The sequence below is a fragment of the Ipomoea nil genome, unplaced genomic scaffold, assembly GCF_001879475.1.
Source record: "Ipomoea nil cultivar Tokyo-kokei standard unplaced genomic scaffold, Asagao_1.1 scaffold2297, whole genome shotgun sequence".
NCBI classification, from domain to species: domain Eukaryota; kingdom Viridiplantae; phylum Streptophyta; class Magnoliopsida; order Solanales; family Convolvulaceae; genus Ipomoea; species Ipomoea nil.
In genome coordinates, this window is record NW_017618725.1 from 622,852 (window position 1) to 638,576 (window position 15,725).

A 15,725-nucleotide genomic window follows, 5' to 3' on the forward strand; every position below is an offset into this window, starting at 1 on the left:
CAGCTGCATGGGCCGTCAAACACGAAGTAGGGACTTGAGGATATGTATACGGCAAATTATGCTATGCAACCGTGTGCACTATGTATGGTGCAGACTGTTCTATATTCATAATTATTGAACTATATGTTTATAATTATAAAGTTCTATATTCATATTTTTTGAACTTCATATTCATAATTATCGAATTCTATATTCACAATTACAAAACTCTATGTTCATAATTTTCGATATTCATATTCCCAATTGTTGAATTTTGTATTCACAAATCACAGAATTATATGTTCATAATTTGATAACTATACAGTTTAGAAATTATGAATCTACAGTATAAATATTATGAATTTGCAGTATAGAAATTATGAATCTACTGTATAAAAATTATGAATCTACTGTATTTAAATTATGAATCTACGTACAGTATAGATTTTATGAACTTACAATATAGATTTTATGAATCTATGATATAGAAATTATGAACGTGGAACCGTGTGCACCTTGCATACTTATTTGTGTAAGATTATTAGTTGATGCTGATTAGTTGATTACTGAACTAAACAACAAATCATAAAAAATAATGCACGATTAAAACCTAGACATTTGTTTTTAACTTTAAGAAAATATTTATTTTATAACATTTGGACGGTCAACGGCGAACACTACTAGTCAAATTATGCAAAGAACAATGGAAAAAGCTAAAAACATGATGAGGACCAAAGCAGGGAAACTCTTTTATTGCCCAAAGCTCGTGAAAAATTGGTACTCTTTTCTCACCCTTATGCGGGGATATTTATACAAGAAGCGCTCGACCAAATAAGGAAACAACTGAGAAACCTAATGTATCAAAGAATACGGAATCAAAATTTCCTAAGAAATGCAACAAATTTCTCGTCAATTACATCTCATATATTTTTTTTTTGTCAGGTCATAAGGTGTCCTGAGCATACCCTAACTGTAGGAGACACATTTAAGCCCGTACCATACTCAGACTAATCCTCATTCGTATCGAGCCAATCCAATCAAGGGGCAAAGTGCTAATCAAATTGATTTTTCCATTCGAGAGGGAGTTCGTACTCTCAACCTCTCTTAAGAGTCGGCCCAATCACATCTCATATTTGACATTGTACTAACATGTTACCGAAATTAATAAATGACCTTCTTGATGGGGAACTCGACACACATATGTTGAGTTCCCGACCACTATTCATTCGGTCCTGAGTTGTACACCCTTAGCTTAAGCATAATTACCTTACTTCTTGATCACATAATATCGAGAATGCTACTATGTTGATCGGGGTTGAGCATATATCGTTAATAATAACATGCCTTACGACAACAAATTGAACAAAAGGTACTGTCACATCACTAGCATTAAGGTTGTTAGCTCTTTGAAGGACACTTTGCATAACGAGAACAGTTAATGAATCTCTATATCACACGTGACAAATATGTCGGAGGCCCGGCATGTGTTTCTCATAGTCTTCTATATATAAGGTGCATTAAATGCACTTTGGACGGGATTTTTGGACAATTTCTCTAAGAAAGATGATCGAAACTTCCCGACTAAAGATAATTTATCCTGTAGGACAATACACAGTGCTCATAATACTTGACAAAATACGTGATACGGTTAAATAAGTCGTATCACTTCCTATTTCCTAATCTATAAAAAAGAAAGTATTTATTAAGGCAAGAAATCTCAATAAATTCTTACTAATGCCTCCAAATATGCCAAATTGCCACTTTTAACACAAAATCCTCCTCATGTGCTACTTCACCACCCATACCGGAGCGCTCTCTTCGAGGTTGGCCAACAAAACACTTCAGTACTGACTTGCTTAGGGCATCTACATTAATGCATTTTTGAGGAGGACAAGCTTAGGTGGGGGAGGGGGGGGGGGGGGGGGGGAGAGGGAGAAGAGATTAAAGAAAAATGATCTCCCTGCAAAGTATTGATTTTTATCAGAATTTTGGGACCCACCATGGAAAACAAATTTTCTCGCTGCAATCACGTGAAGCGCAACATAGCACCCAGCCAGGCGTGTTAATGAAGCTTCTTTGTTTGTTTTTTTTTTTTTTTTTGTTTTTTTTTTCCTTTTTCTCTTCCATCTCATCTTCTCTTTCCTAATCACACATGCAAAAACCTCTCAAAATTTACAACTATTGGAAATGCTCTTAGGTCCTAATATCTCATTCATTAGATAAGATTGTCAAAGGCTCAATTTCAAACTCCTTTATTGTGTATAAGAAAAACCATATCTATTGCAAATAGTGTAAACAATTATTTGTAGAATTAATATTTGATACACCGTCGCTGTATAGATGCTATACACCGGCGGTGAAGGAGAAGATGCCACATCATTAAATAAAAAAAGTCAATATTAGTTGAGTCCTTTTTTACAATATTTAAGACTTGCATTTTATTAGGAAACTCTTTATTTCTAACTAATAAAATATATCTACTTTCCTAAACATATTTATTATTTAATTATTATCTATCTATTTTCATTGCATTTTTAATTATTAGATACATTATTAATTAAATTGACAAATGATGATTATTTTATATTAAATATATATTAATCACACATATTGTGAATGAACTAATGAAGTATATATTGTTCCCAAACATTAACCACCCTACTACATTGATGCCTTGTAATTATTTTTTTAATTTTATTTAATTACTAAACCATTTGGAAATAAAACACTTGTACAACTATTTTAATTTTTATTAATCAATGAACATTATGAATGTATTTCTTAATCTATGGACATTATGAACGTTTTTCTTAATCTAGATAAAAAATATCAATTTTAATCTATAAACTTTATGAACGTATTTTTTGATCTAGATTAAAATTGATATTTTTGATACGTAGTATTATTTTAAATGGTGTACTAAATAAATAAAATAACACCACCAAACCAGCTTTTATTTTGAATACACTTTGATGTTCTGCCTCGGTTTGGGGATACTCTGTGGTGCGGTTGGGTACTTGGGATCTAATTTGTTTGTGCGAAGGATTTACAAGAACATTAAATGCGACTAAAGATTCTGCAGTGTATACGATGGGAGTTGTGGTTGCGCAACTGTGCACCATTAAGTTTTACTTACCACAAGATCAGGTCTATATACTACTCTCGAGCTTAAAATGCCAAAGACGATGATGGTATTAGTTATCCCGCTTTTAGTGAGAGGGTGAATGGACATCGTAGATTAGAAACTGAGAATGTTTTGATGTCAGAATAATCAATCGTTTTGACATTATATTCTTGTAAACCAAAATGGACCATTTTAACTTGTTTTGGACTCAATTTTGAATTGATATATCATTGGTATTAAAAAAAAAAAAAAAAAAACACCATTTGTCAATTTAATTAATAATGTATTTAATAATTAAAAATGCAATAGAAATTAGATAAATAATAATTAAGTAATAAATATGTTTAGAAGAATACATACATTTTGTTAGTTAGAAATAAAAACTTTCCTAATAAAATACAAGTCTTAAATATTGCAAAAAAAGACAATCAATATTGACTTTTTTATTTAATAATATAGCATCTTCTCATTAACCGCCGGTGTATAGCATCTATACACCGACGATGCATCAAATATTAATCCTTATTTATATACTTAAAATAAGAATTTTATGTATGGTATTTAAAAAATTCAATTAAAACGTTAACGTGATAAAAATTTAACTAGAACCCACATTGCAAAGTCCACATAACTATTGATTATTGCGGCCCTGCAGCCACCCGGGTATGAATTCGGTTGTTATACTGTGCTCTTTAAGTAAAGAAACAATAGTCGTTAAATTTTAATAAATATTAATTTTTATTATGTTTAGAACAAAATGAAATTGTCTCGCATATTATGTTTATATTATCAAATGAAACTGTAATTGAATTAAAACGATATTTTAGTTGTGTTGAAATGAAATTGCAATATGTATAAATAAAATTGAATAACATGTCTCGCATATTGAGTCTATATTGTTAAATAAAACTATAGTTGAATTGAAATGATACTTTAGCTTTGTTAAAATGAAACTACAATATTTATAAAAAGAAACTGAATAACATGTCTCACGTATTGAGGGTATATTGTCAAATGAAAATATAGTTATATCGAAATGATACTTTCGTTGTGTTGTAATGAAACTACAATGTATATAAAATGAATCTGAATAACAGTTTCACATATTTGAGTGTATATTGTCCAGTGAAACCATATTTGAATTAGAATTATAATTTAGTAGTATTGTAATGAGATTACAGTGTGTATAAAATGAGATTCATAACAGGTCTCACTGTAATAAGATTACCGTATCTATAATGTCAAATGAAAATGTAGTTGAAACAAAATGAAATTTTAGTTGTGCTAACAAAATATATATATATATATATATATATATATATATATATATATATATATATATATAATTAATGAAACTGAATATGTTATATAAACAAAACTAATTACGCGGAACGAGTGCCGTAATGAAAAGAAACGGTACCGTTTTGGCCCATGTTCCAGTGTTCCACACTAATTTGCCGTCAGTCGTTATATTGTGCGCCCCGCTCTACCCAAAACAACGTCGTTTTGGTGCATTGTCCAAAAAAACAAAAAAATTTTCTGTTTCGATTACACATAAACTCATAACAGAATACACAGAAACTCATAACTGAATACACATAATCTAACATGATACATAGTACATAGAAACTCTTAACTGAATACACAAAAACTTTTAACTGAATACACATAATGAGATTTAGACTATTTGAACGGACAAAATGACGTCAGCAATTGAAATTTGCGCATTTCATGTCTGAGCGCACATTGCAATGTGCGCCTCAAGTGGAGGATATAAATTGCCTATGAATTGGTATCTCAGTCCAAGCCCTCTTAAAGAATCACGTGAATCTAGCTTTACGTCAACATCGCAATTTAGGTATCTGGGCTTTTCACACTTAAATACTACAAAGCTTATCCTCATAGAAAAACATTTAGGTAAAAAAAAAAAAAATTTTCCCGGTCCAACCTCAAGATACTCAAGATACGGGGTCGTTATATCATAGACCATGGTGCATGTGCACCGCATTAAAAAACGACGTCATTTCTTTAAGTAAAGAAACGGCTCGCCGTTTTATAGTTAACAGAGTCTGCTTGTTTAGTGTATTAAACACCAACTGACACTACAATATATCTAAACCGACACTGTAATTATATCAAAATGATACTGTAGTTATAGTGAAATGAAACTGCAGTGTATATAAAATGAAACTGAATAACATTTTACATATTTGAGTGTATATTGTACAATGAAGCTGTAATTATATCAAAATGATCATGTAGTTGTGTTTTAATGAAACTATAGTGTATATAAAATAAAATTAAATAACATTTTCACATATTTGAGTCTATAAATATCGAATGAAACTATAGTTATATCGAAATGAAATTGTAGTTGTGTTGAATTGAAACTGCAGTGTATACAAAATGACACTGAGTAACAGGGTTACTTTTTGCAAAAGGGTGCGAAACGGCGGAAAACAAACACCGTTTCTTTTCATTTAAAAAAAAGGACGCGCGGTGCATGATATAATTTGCCCAAGATACGCCCACCATTGACAACCATAGCGTTGAAGACTGGAAGCAAGCAGTTGCAACTTGTAAGGGTCACGAGAATTCGATCAGAGATTCAAAGTTCTCAAATTTGACTTTTACACAGTACATGCATGGATGATGGTAGTAGAAGCAGCAGATATGAGGAATGAGAATGAATGAAAATAGCATATATTCTGCCATGGAATTATGGAATGGAAGCATATAAGTGCAAATTGACAGATATTATTCAAACAAATACATTATCACAGTAACATAAACAACTAAACAAGAAGATTAATCTTCAGGCAATATATATATGCATTTGGGGCTGCAATAATTCTCCACTTATATGGAGCAAATTCAAAATGAAAGAAAACAGTAGAGATGAGATAAACTTGAAGTAATACCATATAGCTGAGATTAACTAACTATATATCATCTTGCATCCTCAATGTTGAGCTGGGAGAAAACCGCACTAGCTTCAAGTCCAGCACTTAATGTTTGGGAATCATAATCCTCTTCTTGGCTCACTGGCATGATGTTAGAAGGCAAGCGACGAACGATAGGAGGAGGCAACTGCAGCGAAACATCAGTCATGCTGTCTTCGCGGGGATTTAGTGGCATTCCAGACTGCTGAAGCCTGAGTGCATACTCTAAGTCCCACAGCACATCGGCCATACTGGGGCGATCCACGCCATTCTCTTGCAGACACTTCTCTGTGGTTTCCCCGAATTTCCTGAGTGAGCTCGGGTTGATTTTGTCGACTAGAAAAGGGTCAATGATCTTGGCAAGCTCCCCTTTCTTCTGCCAAGACATCCCCCAGTCTGCCAAGTTCACTTGCTCCCTTGGCAGCAGGTTGTTGATAGCTGGCCTAGCACACAGCACTTCGAGGAGCACCACGCCAAATGAGTAGACGTCGGATTTTTGAGTGAGTTGCATGCATCTGTAGTACTCGGGATCGAGATAACCAAAGCTGCCCTTAACGACAGTGCTAACGTGGGATTGATCAAGAGGACCGGATCTCGAAAGCCCAAAATCAGCAACCTTTGCCACATACTGTTCATCCAGCAGGATATTTGTGGACTTGATGTCCCTGTGGATGATTGGCATATCCAGACCAGAATGGAGGTAATGCAGGCCTTTGGCTGAACCTATGCAGGCTTCCAGTCTTTGAACCCAAGACAACTCCGAACGAGAAGTGTAAGATCTTTCTGCAGACTGCTCATCCAAATTATAAATATGATCCCTCAATGTACCCTTCTCCATGAACTCATAAACCAGAATCATCTCATATCTCTCAACACAGTACCCAATCAAAGACACAAGATGCCGGTGGCGAATCTTGGACAGGATCATTATCTCTGTTTGGAACTCTAACAAACCCTGCCCATGCCCAGGCTCACTTCTCTTCACAGCCACCTTCACCCCATTCCTCATAGTCCCTTTGTACACCTTCCCAAACCCCCCTTCCCCAATCATTCTTTTGGGATCAAAATTCTTGGTTGCAGACAGGATTTCTGCCAGAGCCACTTTCAACCCAAGATTCATATCAGGACTAAGAGAAATCACACTCTTTTCTGTGCTCCGGCTCTGCGTACTCGCCCCAAATATCTGATCAAAAGGAAACTCAGAAGTCTCAACAGGCTTTTCCTTTATCTTCTTTGATTTCAAATAAAACCACACTGCCACTCCACAAAGAAAAATGAAAGCCAACCCACCAACAACCGAACCAATTACTATCACCATGCTTTTCCCCTTGTGTCCACTCCCATCTGGAACTTTAACCTCATCCTTACTTATCTGCATAATCTCTAAACCATTCAGAAAGGAATAGTTACTTGTGCCTAGCAGTGGACTAACACTGACCTTCATGAAACCAGACGCATCTGAATTGACCACATAATCAAGGTAAAAAGGAGTATTCAGGTCATGAACTATATCATAAGGGCTAACCATTAGAAGGAACTCATCATATACAGAAACATTGAATTGTGTCTCATTCCGACCGGCAACAATGTCAGAGAAGTGGAGCCTGAGAAAGTGTGAAGTATTGTTATTCACACTGAACCGCCATGTTATGTTGGAAGGTTTAGTGTGCGGATTATCATTAAGATTTAGCTTTCTTGCAGTGGTGTAAACAAAGTCAGGGGCATCAAATTGAGTTGCCCCTCCATACTGGTAGTTAGGCCTCCCAGTATTCTGAATACGCTCCGACCCTGAGGAAAGCAGGTAATGATCATCAGGCTCCCAGTTTCTCCACCAAGTATCATTGATAGAGGTAATTAGCGGACCCCCAACGTTAATCCTATAAATCACATGTAAAACATTTGATGACAAGGTATTCTTGTTCATCTTATTGTCCACTGCCGGAGCTTCAGGAGGAATGGAGGTATCAGGGGCTGGGAATGCTTCTATTGCATTCACAAATGCAAAAGATGATTCTGGAGAAGGTATAAACTCAATCATCAGCTTCCACCCGGTCTTCACTGACACCAAAAATTCTTTAATGACTGGCAAATTGGAGCTGCTATTACTGACGCCGAAATTCGACAACAGAGAATCCCCGAGAGCCGTGACGTTGAATCTTGCATCGGAGAGATTAGGGGATGAAGAAAAGGGGTAGAAATGAAGGCGTACCGTGTAAGGGCCATCCTGCTCTGTCTTAAGCTCATACCCAGACTTTCTGTTGAAAATTCTTGCAGTTTTGTAAAGCAAGTTGGGGTCTTCAACTACACTGGTGCCGCCGGTGAAGTGGTCGTCGCCGGAGAAAGTCCTCTGTTGTTCTTGTACGTTAGAGTCCGAGCCGCAGTTGATGAAGTAATGATCGGGTAAAACGTAATCAGCATGCGAGTGAAGGGGAAAAGAAAAGAAAATGGAAAGAAAAGGAAGGAGCGGAAAGAGAGAGAGAAAGTGAAAACTTTCCATGGATACTTTTGGTTTGAGTGGAGGAGCAGCTCAAAGCCTCAAAGCTCATCATTGTATGTGGAAGACAATGGTAGCGTTAAAACAAGAATGCAGATGTTGACTGCAAGTTGACTAGTAGCAATGTAGCACATTTTGCGTTGCCTTGCTTGTGGGCATGTTGATAACTTTTATTTTTAATCTTTTCACTCTCACTTAATAATTCTATAACAATACATCATGGCAAATTATTATATGGACTATGGTCCATACAGTGTTATGTGGACCATAACAAAAAGTACATTATTTTTGTACTTAATGTACATTATTTTTATATTGAGTGTACATTATACAATATAATGTACACTCAGTATAAAAATAATGTACATCCCCTGAATACAATGTACATTATTTTTGTGCTGAATATACATTATTTTTATACTGAATGTACATTATTTTATAGTATACAAAATATGGTCCACACAACTTATATGGACCATGGTCCACACAATAATAATTGATACATCATCATTACACGATGTATAAGACTATAGATAAACTCTATTGAATAAGGTTCAAATTTGGTAACCTAATATGAAAATGCAATTCGGCCACTTAATGAAAAAACGTGCAATTAGATCATTGAACACTTTAAAAATATAAAATTAGGTTACTGGTCACTCCAAATGTATGCAATTTCACCGGATAGCAAGTTACCATCAATTTTAGTAAATTGCTTGTTTAAGTGACAACTGAGTTGACATTTTAAATAAATTTTAATAATAAATTTTAAAAAGGAAAGGGGTGGCCATCGTTTTATTATTTTTTTAAAAGTTTTTTAACAAATTTATTATTAAAAATTATTTAAAAATGTCAACTCAGCTATTACGTAAGCAGACAACCTATAAAAATTGATGGTAACCTGCTAAAATTGATGGTAACCTGCTATCAGGTGAAATTGCATACATTTGGAGTGTTCAGTGGCTTAATTGCATTTTTTTTCGTTTAGTGGCCTAATTGCATTTTCAGGTTGCGTTCAGTGGTCAATTTGAACCTTATTCCCTATTCTTATATCGTGGATTTGATGATTACAAATTGATAAGAATCAAATTCATACTTTTTTAACACTATTATAATATAGTATTTATCCGTATATATTTTCATAATCACTTGAATTCAAATTTGAAATATGGAGAGCTACAGTTATGCAATGGTTATGCTGTGCAACCGTGCATGGTGCACACGGTTACAAAAATGACGTCGTTTTGACTAAAAACGCATGTCCCGCTTAAAAAAAAAAAATCAGTTCCGATTCCCCTCAAATGTTGTTCATTCATTCTGGATATTTAGAAGGAAATTGAAACTGATTTTTTTTTTTTTCATTCATGCTGGATATTTAGTTCATTCATTATGGATATTTAGTTCATTCATTCTGGATTTCTAGTTCATTCATTCTAGATTTTTAGTTTATTCATTCTGGATATATAGTTCAAATTATGCACAATATAATATTATTGTCAAAAGTCAAAACTGATTTTTTTTTTAAATGAAATACGTGTTTTTAGTCAAAACGATGAGGATTGTATTGATTAACCGAAAACGAATAATAGTCTGTACAATACTAATATAGAAGACAAGTATAAAGAGTTCTACTAGACTACTAATACTAGAGTCCTAACACTCCCCCTCAAGCTCAAGGTGGAGCATTCGAAATATTGAGCTTGTCCCGAAGCAATGAAAACCGAGCAGATGCAAGTGGCTTGGTGAAAATATCAGCTAGCTGGTCCTTCGTGGAAATAAAATGAACCTGCAACTCCTTTTTGGCAACCTTGTCTCGAACAAAGTGATAATCGATTTCAACATGCTTAGTTCGTGCATGAAAAACCGGATTAGCACAGAGGTATGTTGCTCCCAGATTATCACACCACAGCCCCGGCGCAGCTTCCGGAGGGAAGCCAATTTCGCGCAGCAAAGAAACCAACCATGTGACCTCCGCCGCCACATCAGCCAGTGCCTTATATTCGGACTCAGTAGAGGACCGCGCCACTGTCCGTTGCTTCCGACAAGACCAAGCAATTAAATTAGACCCCAAGAAGACGGCAAACCCACTCGTAGACTTTCGGTCATCCGGATTACCTGCCCAATCCGAATCCGAGAACGCATGCAATGCAAGAGACTCCGACTTGCGAATACATAGACCCATACCAAGAGTGCCTTTCACATACCGCAGAACACGTTTCATAACCGCCCAGTCCGCAGTGGTGGGCGACTGCATGCGTTGACAAAGCCTGTTAACTGCATAAGACAAATCCGGCCTAGTCACCGTCAGGTATTGAAGAGCACCCGCAATGCTACGGTAGTGAGTAGGATCAGCAAACGGAGTAGAATCATCAACATCAGACCGAGCCACCGAAACGGGTGTAGAAACCGGTTTACAGTCAACCATGCCTGCACGTCTAAGAATATCCTGTATATAACGCCGTTGAGACAGAAGAATACCATCAGATAGTGACATCGTCTCAATGCCAAGAAAGAAAGACGGGGGTCCCATGTCCCGAATCTTGAATGTACGCGCAAGCTGAGCCACAAGCCCATCAACACGGCTCGAGTCCGATCCCATGACCAAAATGTCATCCACATACACAAGAAAGTAAAGCTGCACACCACTGACAGAATATATAAACAACGAAACGTCAGTCTTGGACGGAACAAAGCCAACAGAGATCAGGAAGTCATGCAATCGGGTAAACCAGGCACGAGGAGCCTGCTTCAGTCCATATAATGAACGCTGTAGATGGCAAACATAATCAGGAACAGACTTGTCCTCATAACCAGGCGGCTGACGCATATACACTGTCTCCGCCAGGTTACCGTTCAGAAAGGCGTTGTGGACATCCAGCTGACGAATGGACCAACCACGGGAGTGAGCAAGTGACAGAAGAAGGCGAACCGTGGTTGGCTTGACCACCGGACTGAAAGTCTCAAAGAAATCCTTACCAGCGACCTGATTAAAACCTTTGGCCACCAGACGAGCCTTATGTCGCTCAATAGACCCATCAGCATTCCGTTTCACCCGAAACACCCACTTGCAACCCACAACATTCATACCTGGAGTGTACGGGACCAGAGTCCAAGTCTGGTTGTGTAGGAGAGCATTAAACTCAGCATCCATGGCCTCACGCCATTCCGGATGCGCAACAGCCTGAGAATAACATGTCGGCTCGGGTGTTGTAGCGGCAGAAACGAGAGCCACATGCTCCTGCGGGCCCCGACTCCTCGTTGCCATAACATGAGAGGGCGGACCTGCCACCTTGTTCTTACTACCACGAGGTCGACCCCGAGAAGCTTTAGGGACAGCCGAAACGGTCCGTTCAGTGGAGACAGAGTCAGCCGGACCCGCGGGCATATCCGGAACCGGTGTATCATCGACAGGCTCCATAACTGAAGAGGAGATAGGCACGATGGGGGCAACACCCCACGGCACCACTGGAGGCCGAGACACCACCTGCGAAGCAACAGATCTAGCAAAAGGAAAAACGGACTCATCGAATCGCACATGGCGACAGATAAAGACCTTATTAGTGACAGGATTCATACAACGATAGCCACGAAAAGAGTCAGGATACCCTAAAAACACACAAGGAGAAGAACGATATTCCAATTTATTACGGTTATAGGGACGCAATAAAGGAAAACACAAACACCCAAAGACACGCAAAAAGGAATAGGACGGAGGAGACCGGTGCAAACGAGAGTGAGGAGACTCATTATTTAAGACACTGGTAGGCATTTTATTAATCAAGTATACAGCAGTCTCAAACGCATAGTCCCAGAAACGAGATGGGACAGACGCTTGAGCCATCAGGGCCAAGCCAGTCTCAACTATATGCCGATTACGGCGTTCTACCCGCCCATTCTGTTCATGTGTGTATGCACAGGACTGCCTGTGACGAATGCCAAGAGACTCAAAGGTAGAGTGAAGTTTCTTATACTCTCCCCCTAAATCAGACTGAATAGAAAGTATTTTCTGTGAGAACGAGCGCTCAACGAGTGACCGAAACCGTTCAAATATGGAATATATATCAGTTTTTAAGCGCATCGGATAAAACCAAATAAAACGGGTAAAGTCATCCACAAACAAAACAAAGTAACGAAAACCATTCACAGAGTGCACAGGCGCAGGGCCCCAAATATCAGTATAAACCAATTCTAGTACACGGGTAGTTTTAGTTTCAACACGGGGCAAAGGAAAACGGGATGACTTCCCTAACTGACACGAAGAACACAAACGAGATAGATCACTAGAATTAAAACTACTAACACCAGAAGACTGCAAAATCTGACGAAGAACCCGAGTATGAGGGTGACCAAGCCGCTTGTGCCACGTAGAAGACGAAGCACGCGCAGCAACATAAGCAACAGAACGAGCAGAAGACGCGGGCCAGGAGTATAAGCCACCAGAAGTTCCCCCCTTAAAAACCACCTCCCTGGTCAAGAGATCCTTCACAAGAAAACAGTCAGGATGAAACTCAAAAAAGACACGATTATCTTTAGCAAAGCGTTGAACAGAAATTAAAGAAGAAGACAAACCAGGGACATGCAAAACATCATCTAATCGAAACACTCTAGAAGACGAGGCTATCGAAGTAGACCCAACACTAAAGATAGGCATACCTTCACCATTGCCGACACGAAGAGTGTCCGAACCGTCATAGCCTGCCGAGGACATCAACTGAGAGGAATCGGGAGTGGCATGATTAGTGGCCCCCGTATCAGGAAACCATTGGTGAGAGTCAACCGAACCACCCTCACCACCAGAAAAAGCCACATTAGCCTGAGGACCAGACGACTCAGAATAACGGCGCCAACAATTCGCCGCCGAGTGCCCAATCTTGTCACAAATCTGACAACGCACATCCGAGCGACCACGGCCACGGCCCCGGCCACCGCGACCACGGCCGCCACTGCCCGAACCGCCGGTGCCCGAACCACTGCCGCCGGAACCCCCACTGCCCGAGCCACCTCGGGAGAACCGGCCTCCGCCACGACCGCCCCGGCCACCACGGTGAACGGTCAAGGCAGCCGGCGCACCAACCGGACCATCACCTGCGCAGATATATTCTTGAGAAATTAAATAATCGGAAAGATCCGAGAGAGTTACCGGGTCACCATGAGTCAACGGAGCAACGAGCGGGCGAAGATCCGACCGCAGACCACGGAAGACATAAATATTCTGCTCATCAAGAGGAACCGGACGCCCAGCAAGGGCCAAGTCTTCCACCAAAATCCGCGCCCGGTTCAAATAATCCGAAACGGACGAAGCCCCCTGCGACAAACGCTGCAGCTCACTGAGCAAACGAACCGCGCGAGACCGCGTTGCCGAGCCGAGCTCTTGCTCAATCGCCAACCACAATTTACGCGACGTCGGTCGGCCCACAGCCAACGGTAGCATCTCGTCAGACAAGGACGAGATCAAGAGAGACAGGACAGCCTTGTCCTGTCGACGCCACTGCACCACCGGCGACGCTACTGCCGAGGCAGTGCTGCCGCTGTCTGCCGTTGACGAAGCCGACGAGGCTGCCGGCGGACACTCCACCGTGCCGTCAACAAAGCCCAACACCCCCTGACCTTCGAGAAACGGGAGCATCTGGGTACGCCAGAACAGATAATTGTGTGCGGTGAGCTTGATCGACACAAAGTGATGAGCACTGGACAAGCTCGGAGACGGATAAATGGGGGTGGAGGCAACCTCGGAGACGGTCCGTTCTGAAGAATCACGAACAGATCCATCATTATTCCCACCCAAAGCTGCCATGGAAAGAAACCTAGATATGATACCAGATGAGGATTGTATTGATTAACCGAAAACGAATAATAGTCTGTACAATACTAATATAGAAGACAAGTATAAAGAGTTCTACTAGACTACTAATACTAGAGTCCTAACAAAAACGACGTCGTTTTTACAACCGTGCACAGCATAAATTTCCACATTTATGCGCTTGACTAGAATATTATTTTCTAGATTAGTTGGAGTAGTTATGCTGTGCATCCGTATGCACCATGCATGGTGCATACGGATGCAAAAACGACGTCATTTTATTAAAAACGTGCATCTCCTCTTAAAAAAAATTTAGGTTCGATTCCCAGCAACAACATTATGTTGTTCATTCATTATGGAATTTTAGTTCATAGATTATGGAATTTTAGTTCATTGATTCTGGAATTATAGTTCATCGATTCTGAAATTTTAGTTCATCGATTCTGAAATTTTAGTTCATAGATTCTGGAATTTTAGTTCATTCATTCTGAAATTTTTAGTTCATAGATTAAATTCTGGAATTTTAGTTCATAGATTCTGGAATTATAGTTCATCGATTTTGAAATTTTAGTTCATATGTTGTTGCTGGGAATCGAACCTGAATTTTTTTAAGGAGAGATGCGCGTTTTTAATAAAACGACGTCGTTTTTACATCTGTATGCACCATGCATGGTGCATACGGATGCACTGCATAATTTGCCGATTAGTTGTGTGTAGCCCACAGTTTTATGAGTCCTGTCCAGATTCGCTCTCTGATCTTCATTATCACATTTTGGACTCACTTGGACCCAATACATTTATGATTTCACCCGCCCGCCCAATGAATGTTAGCTGAATTTAAGATGCTGCTTTTATTGTTAACTACTTTTCAATTTAAGTTTATGGCAAATTATACCGTTTGCTATTAATACAAACTAAAATTGGAACACTTTTAATAATAATGGACGCAATGTGACAAAAATAATTATGGTGAATTAAAATTGGAAAACCTCAATAACAATAGGACCAAAAATGGAATTCACTCTATAATAAATTTACCTTTCTAGAAAATCACAAAACTCTGAAAATCCTGATTGAAAAGGAACTGTGTATCAAGAGTTACATATCTTGACATAATCCGGTAATAAAAAAGAACATTCATTATTTGTCCTTATTCAAACACTTCCAAATATAAAGAAAAATTAAAACACTTGTGTTTATATTAACTCTTCGTATCTTTCTTAACTCTACACAATTGCATAAAAACAATCATAGGATTTGCAATGCCAGAATTAAAAAAAGGTTTCAACTCTTGGTATATATTGATCTCACACTGTAGCCTTCAATTGATTGCCCCTATAAACAAATAAACTACTTAATAAAAAAAATACATATACAAAATACAAT

The 15,725-nt window shown here is 38.6% G+C and overlaps 1 protein-coding gene across 1 annotated transcript; it reads right to left on the reverse strand.

Moving 5' to 3' along the window:
- Positions 1–5,840: 5,840 nt before the first annotated feature.
- Positions 5,841–8,649, reverse strand: LOC109151917 (probable receptor-like protein kinase At5g24010). The gene has a single exon (XM_019299524.1). The coding sequence runs from the start codon at positions 8,540–8,542 to the stop codon at positions 6,053–6,055; it is 2,490 nt and encodes an 829-aa protein (XP_019155069.1). The 5' UTR covers positions 8,543–8,649; the 3' UTR covers positions 5,841–6,052.
- Between the last annotated feature and the right edge of the window lie 7,076 nt (positions 8,650–15,725).

What these genes read in the sequence shown, in the direction of transcription:
- LOC109151917 (XM_019299524.1), bottom strand. Translation starts at nt 8,542, where the DNA reads ATGGAAAGTTTTCACTTTCTCTCTCTCTTTCCGCTCCTTCCTTTTCTT.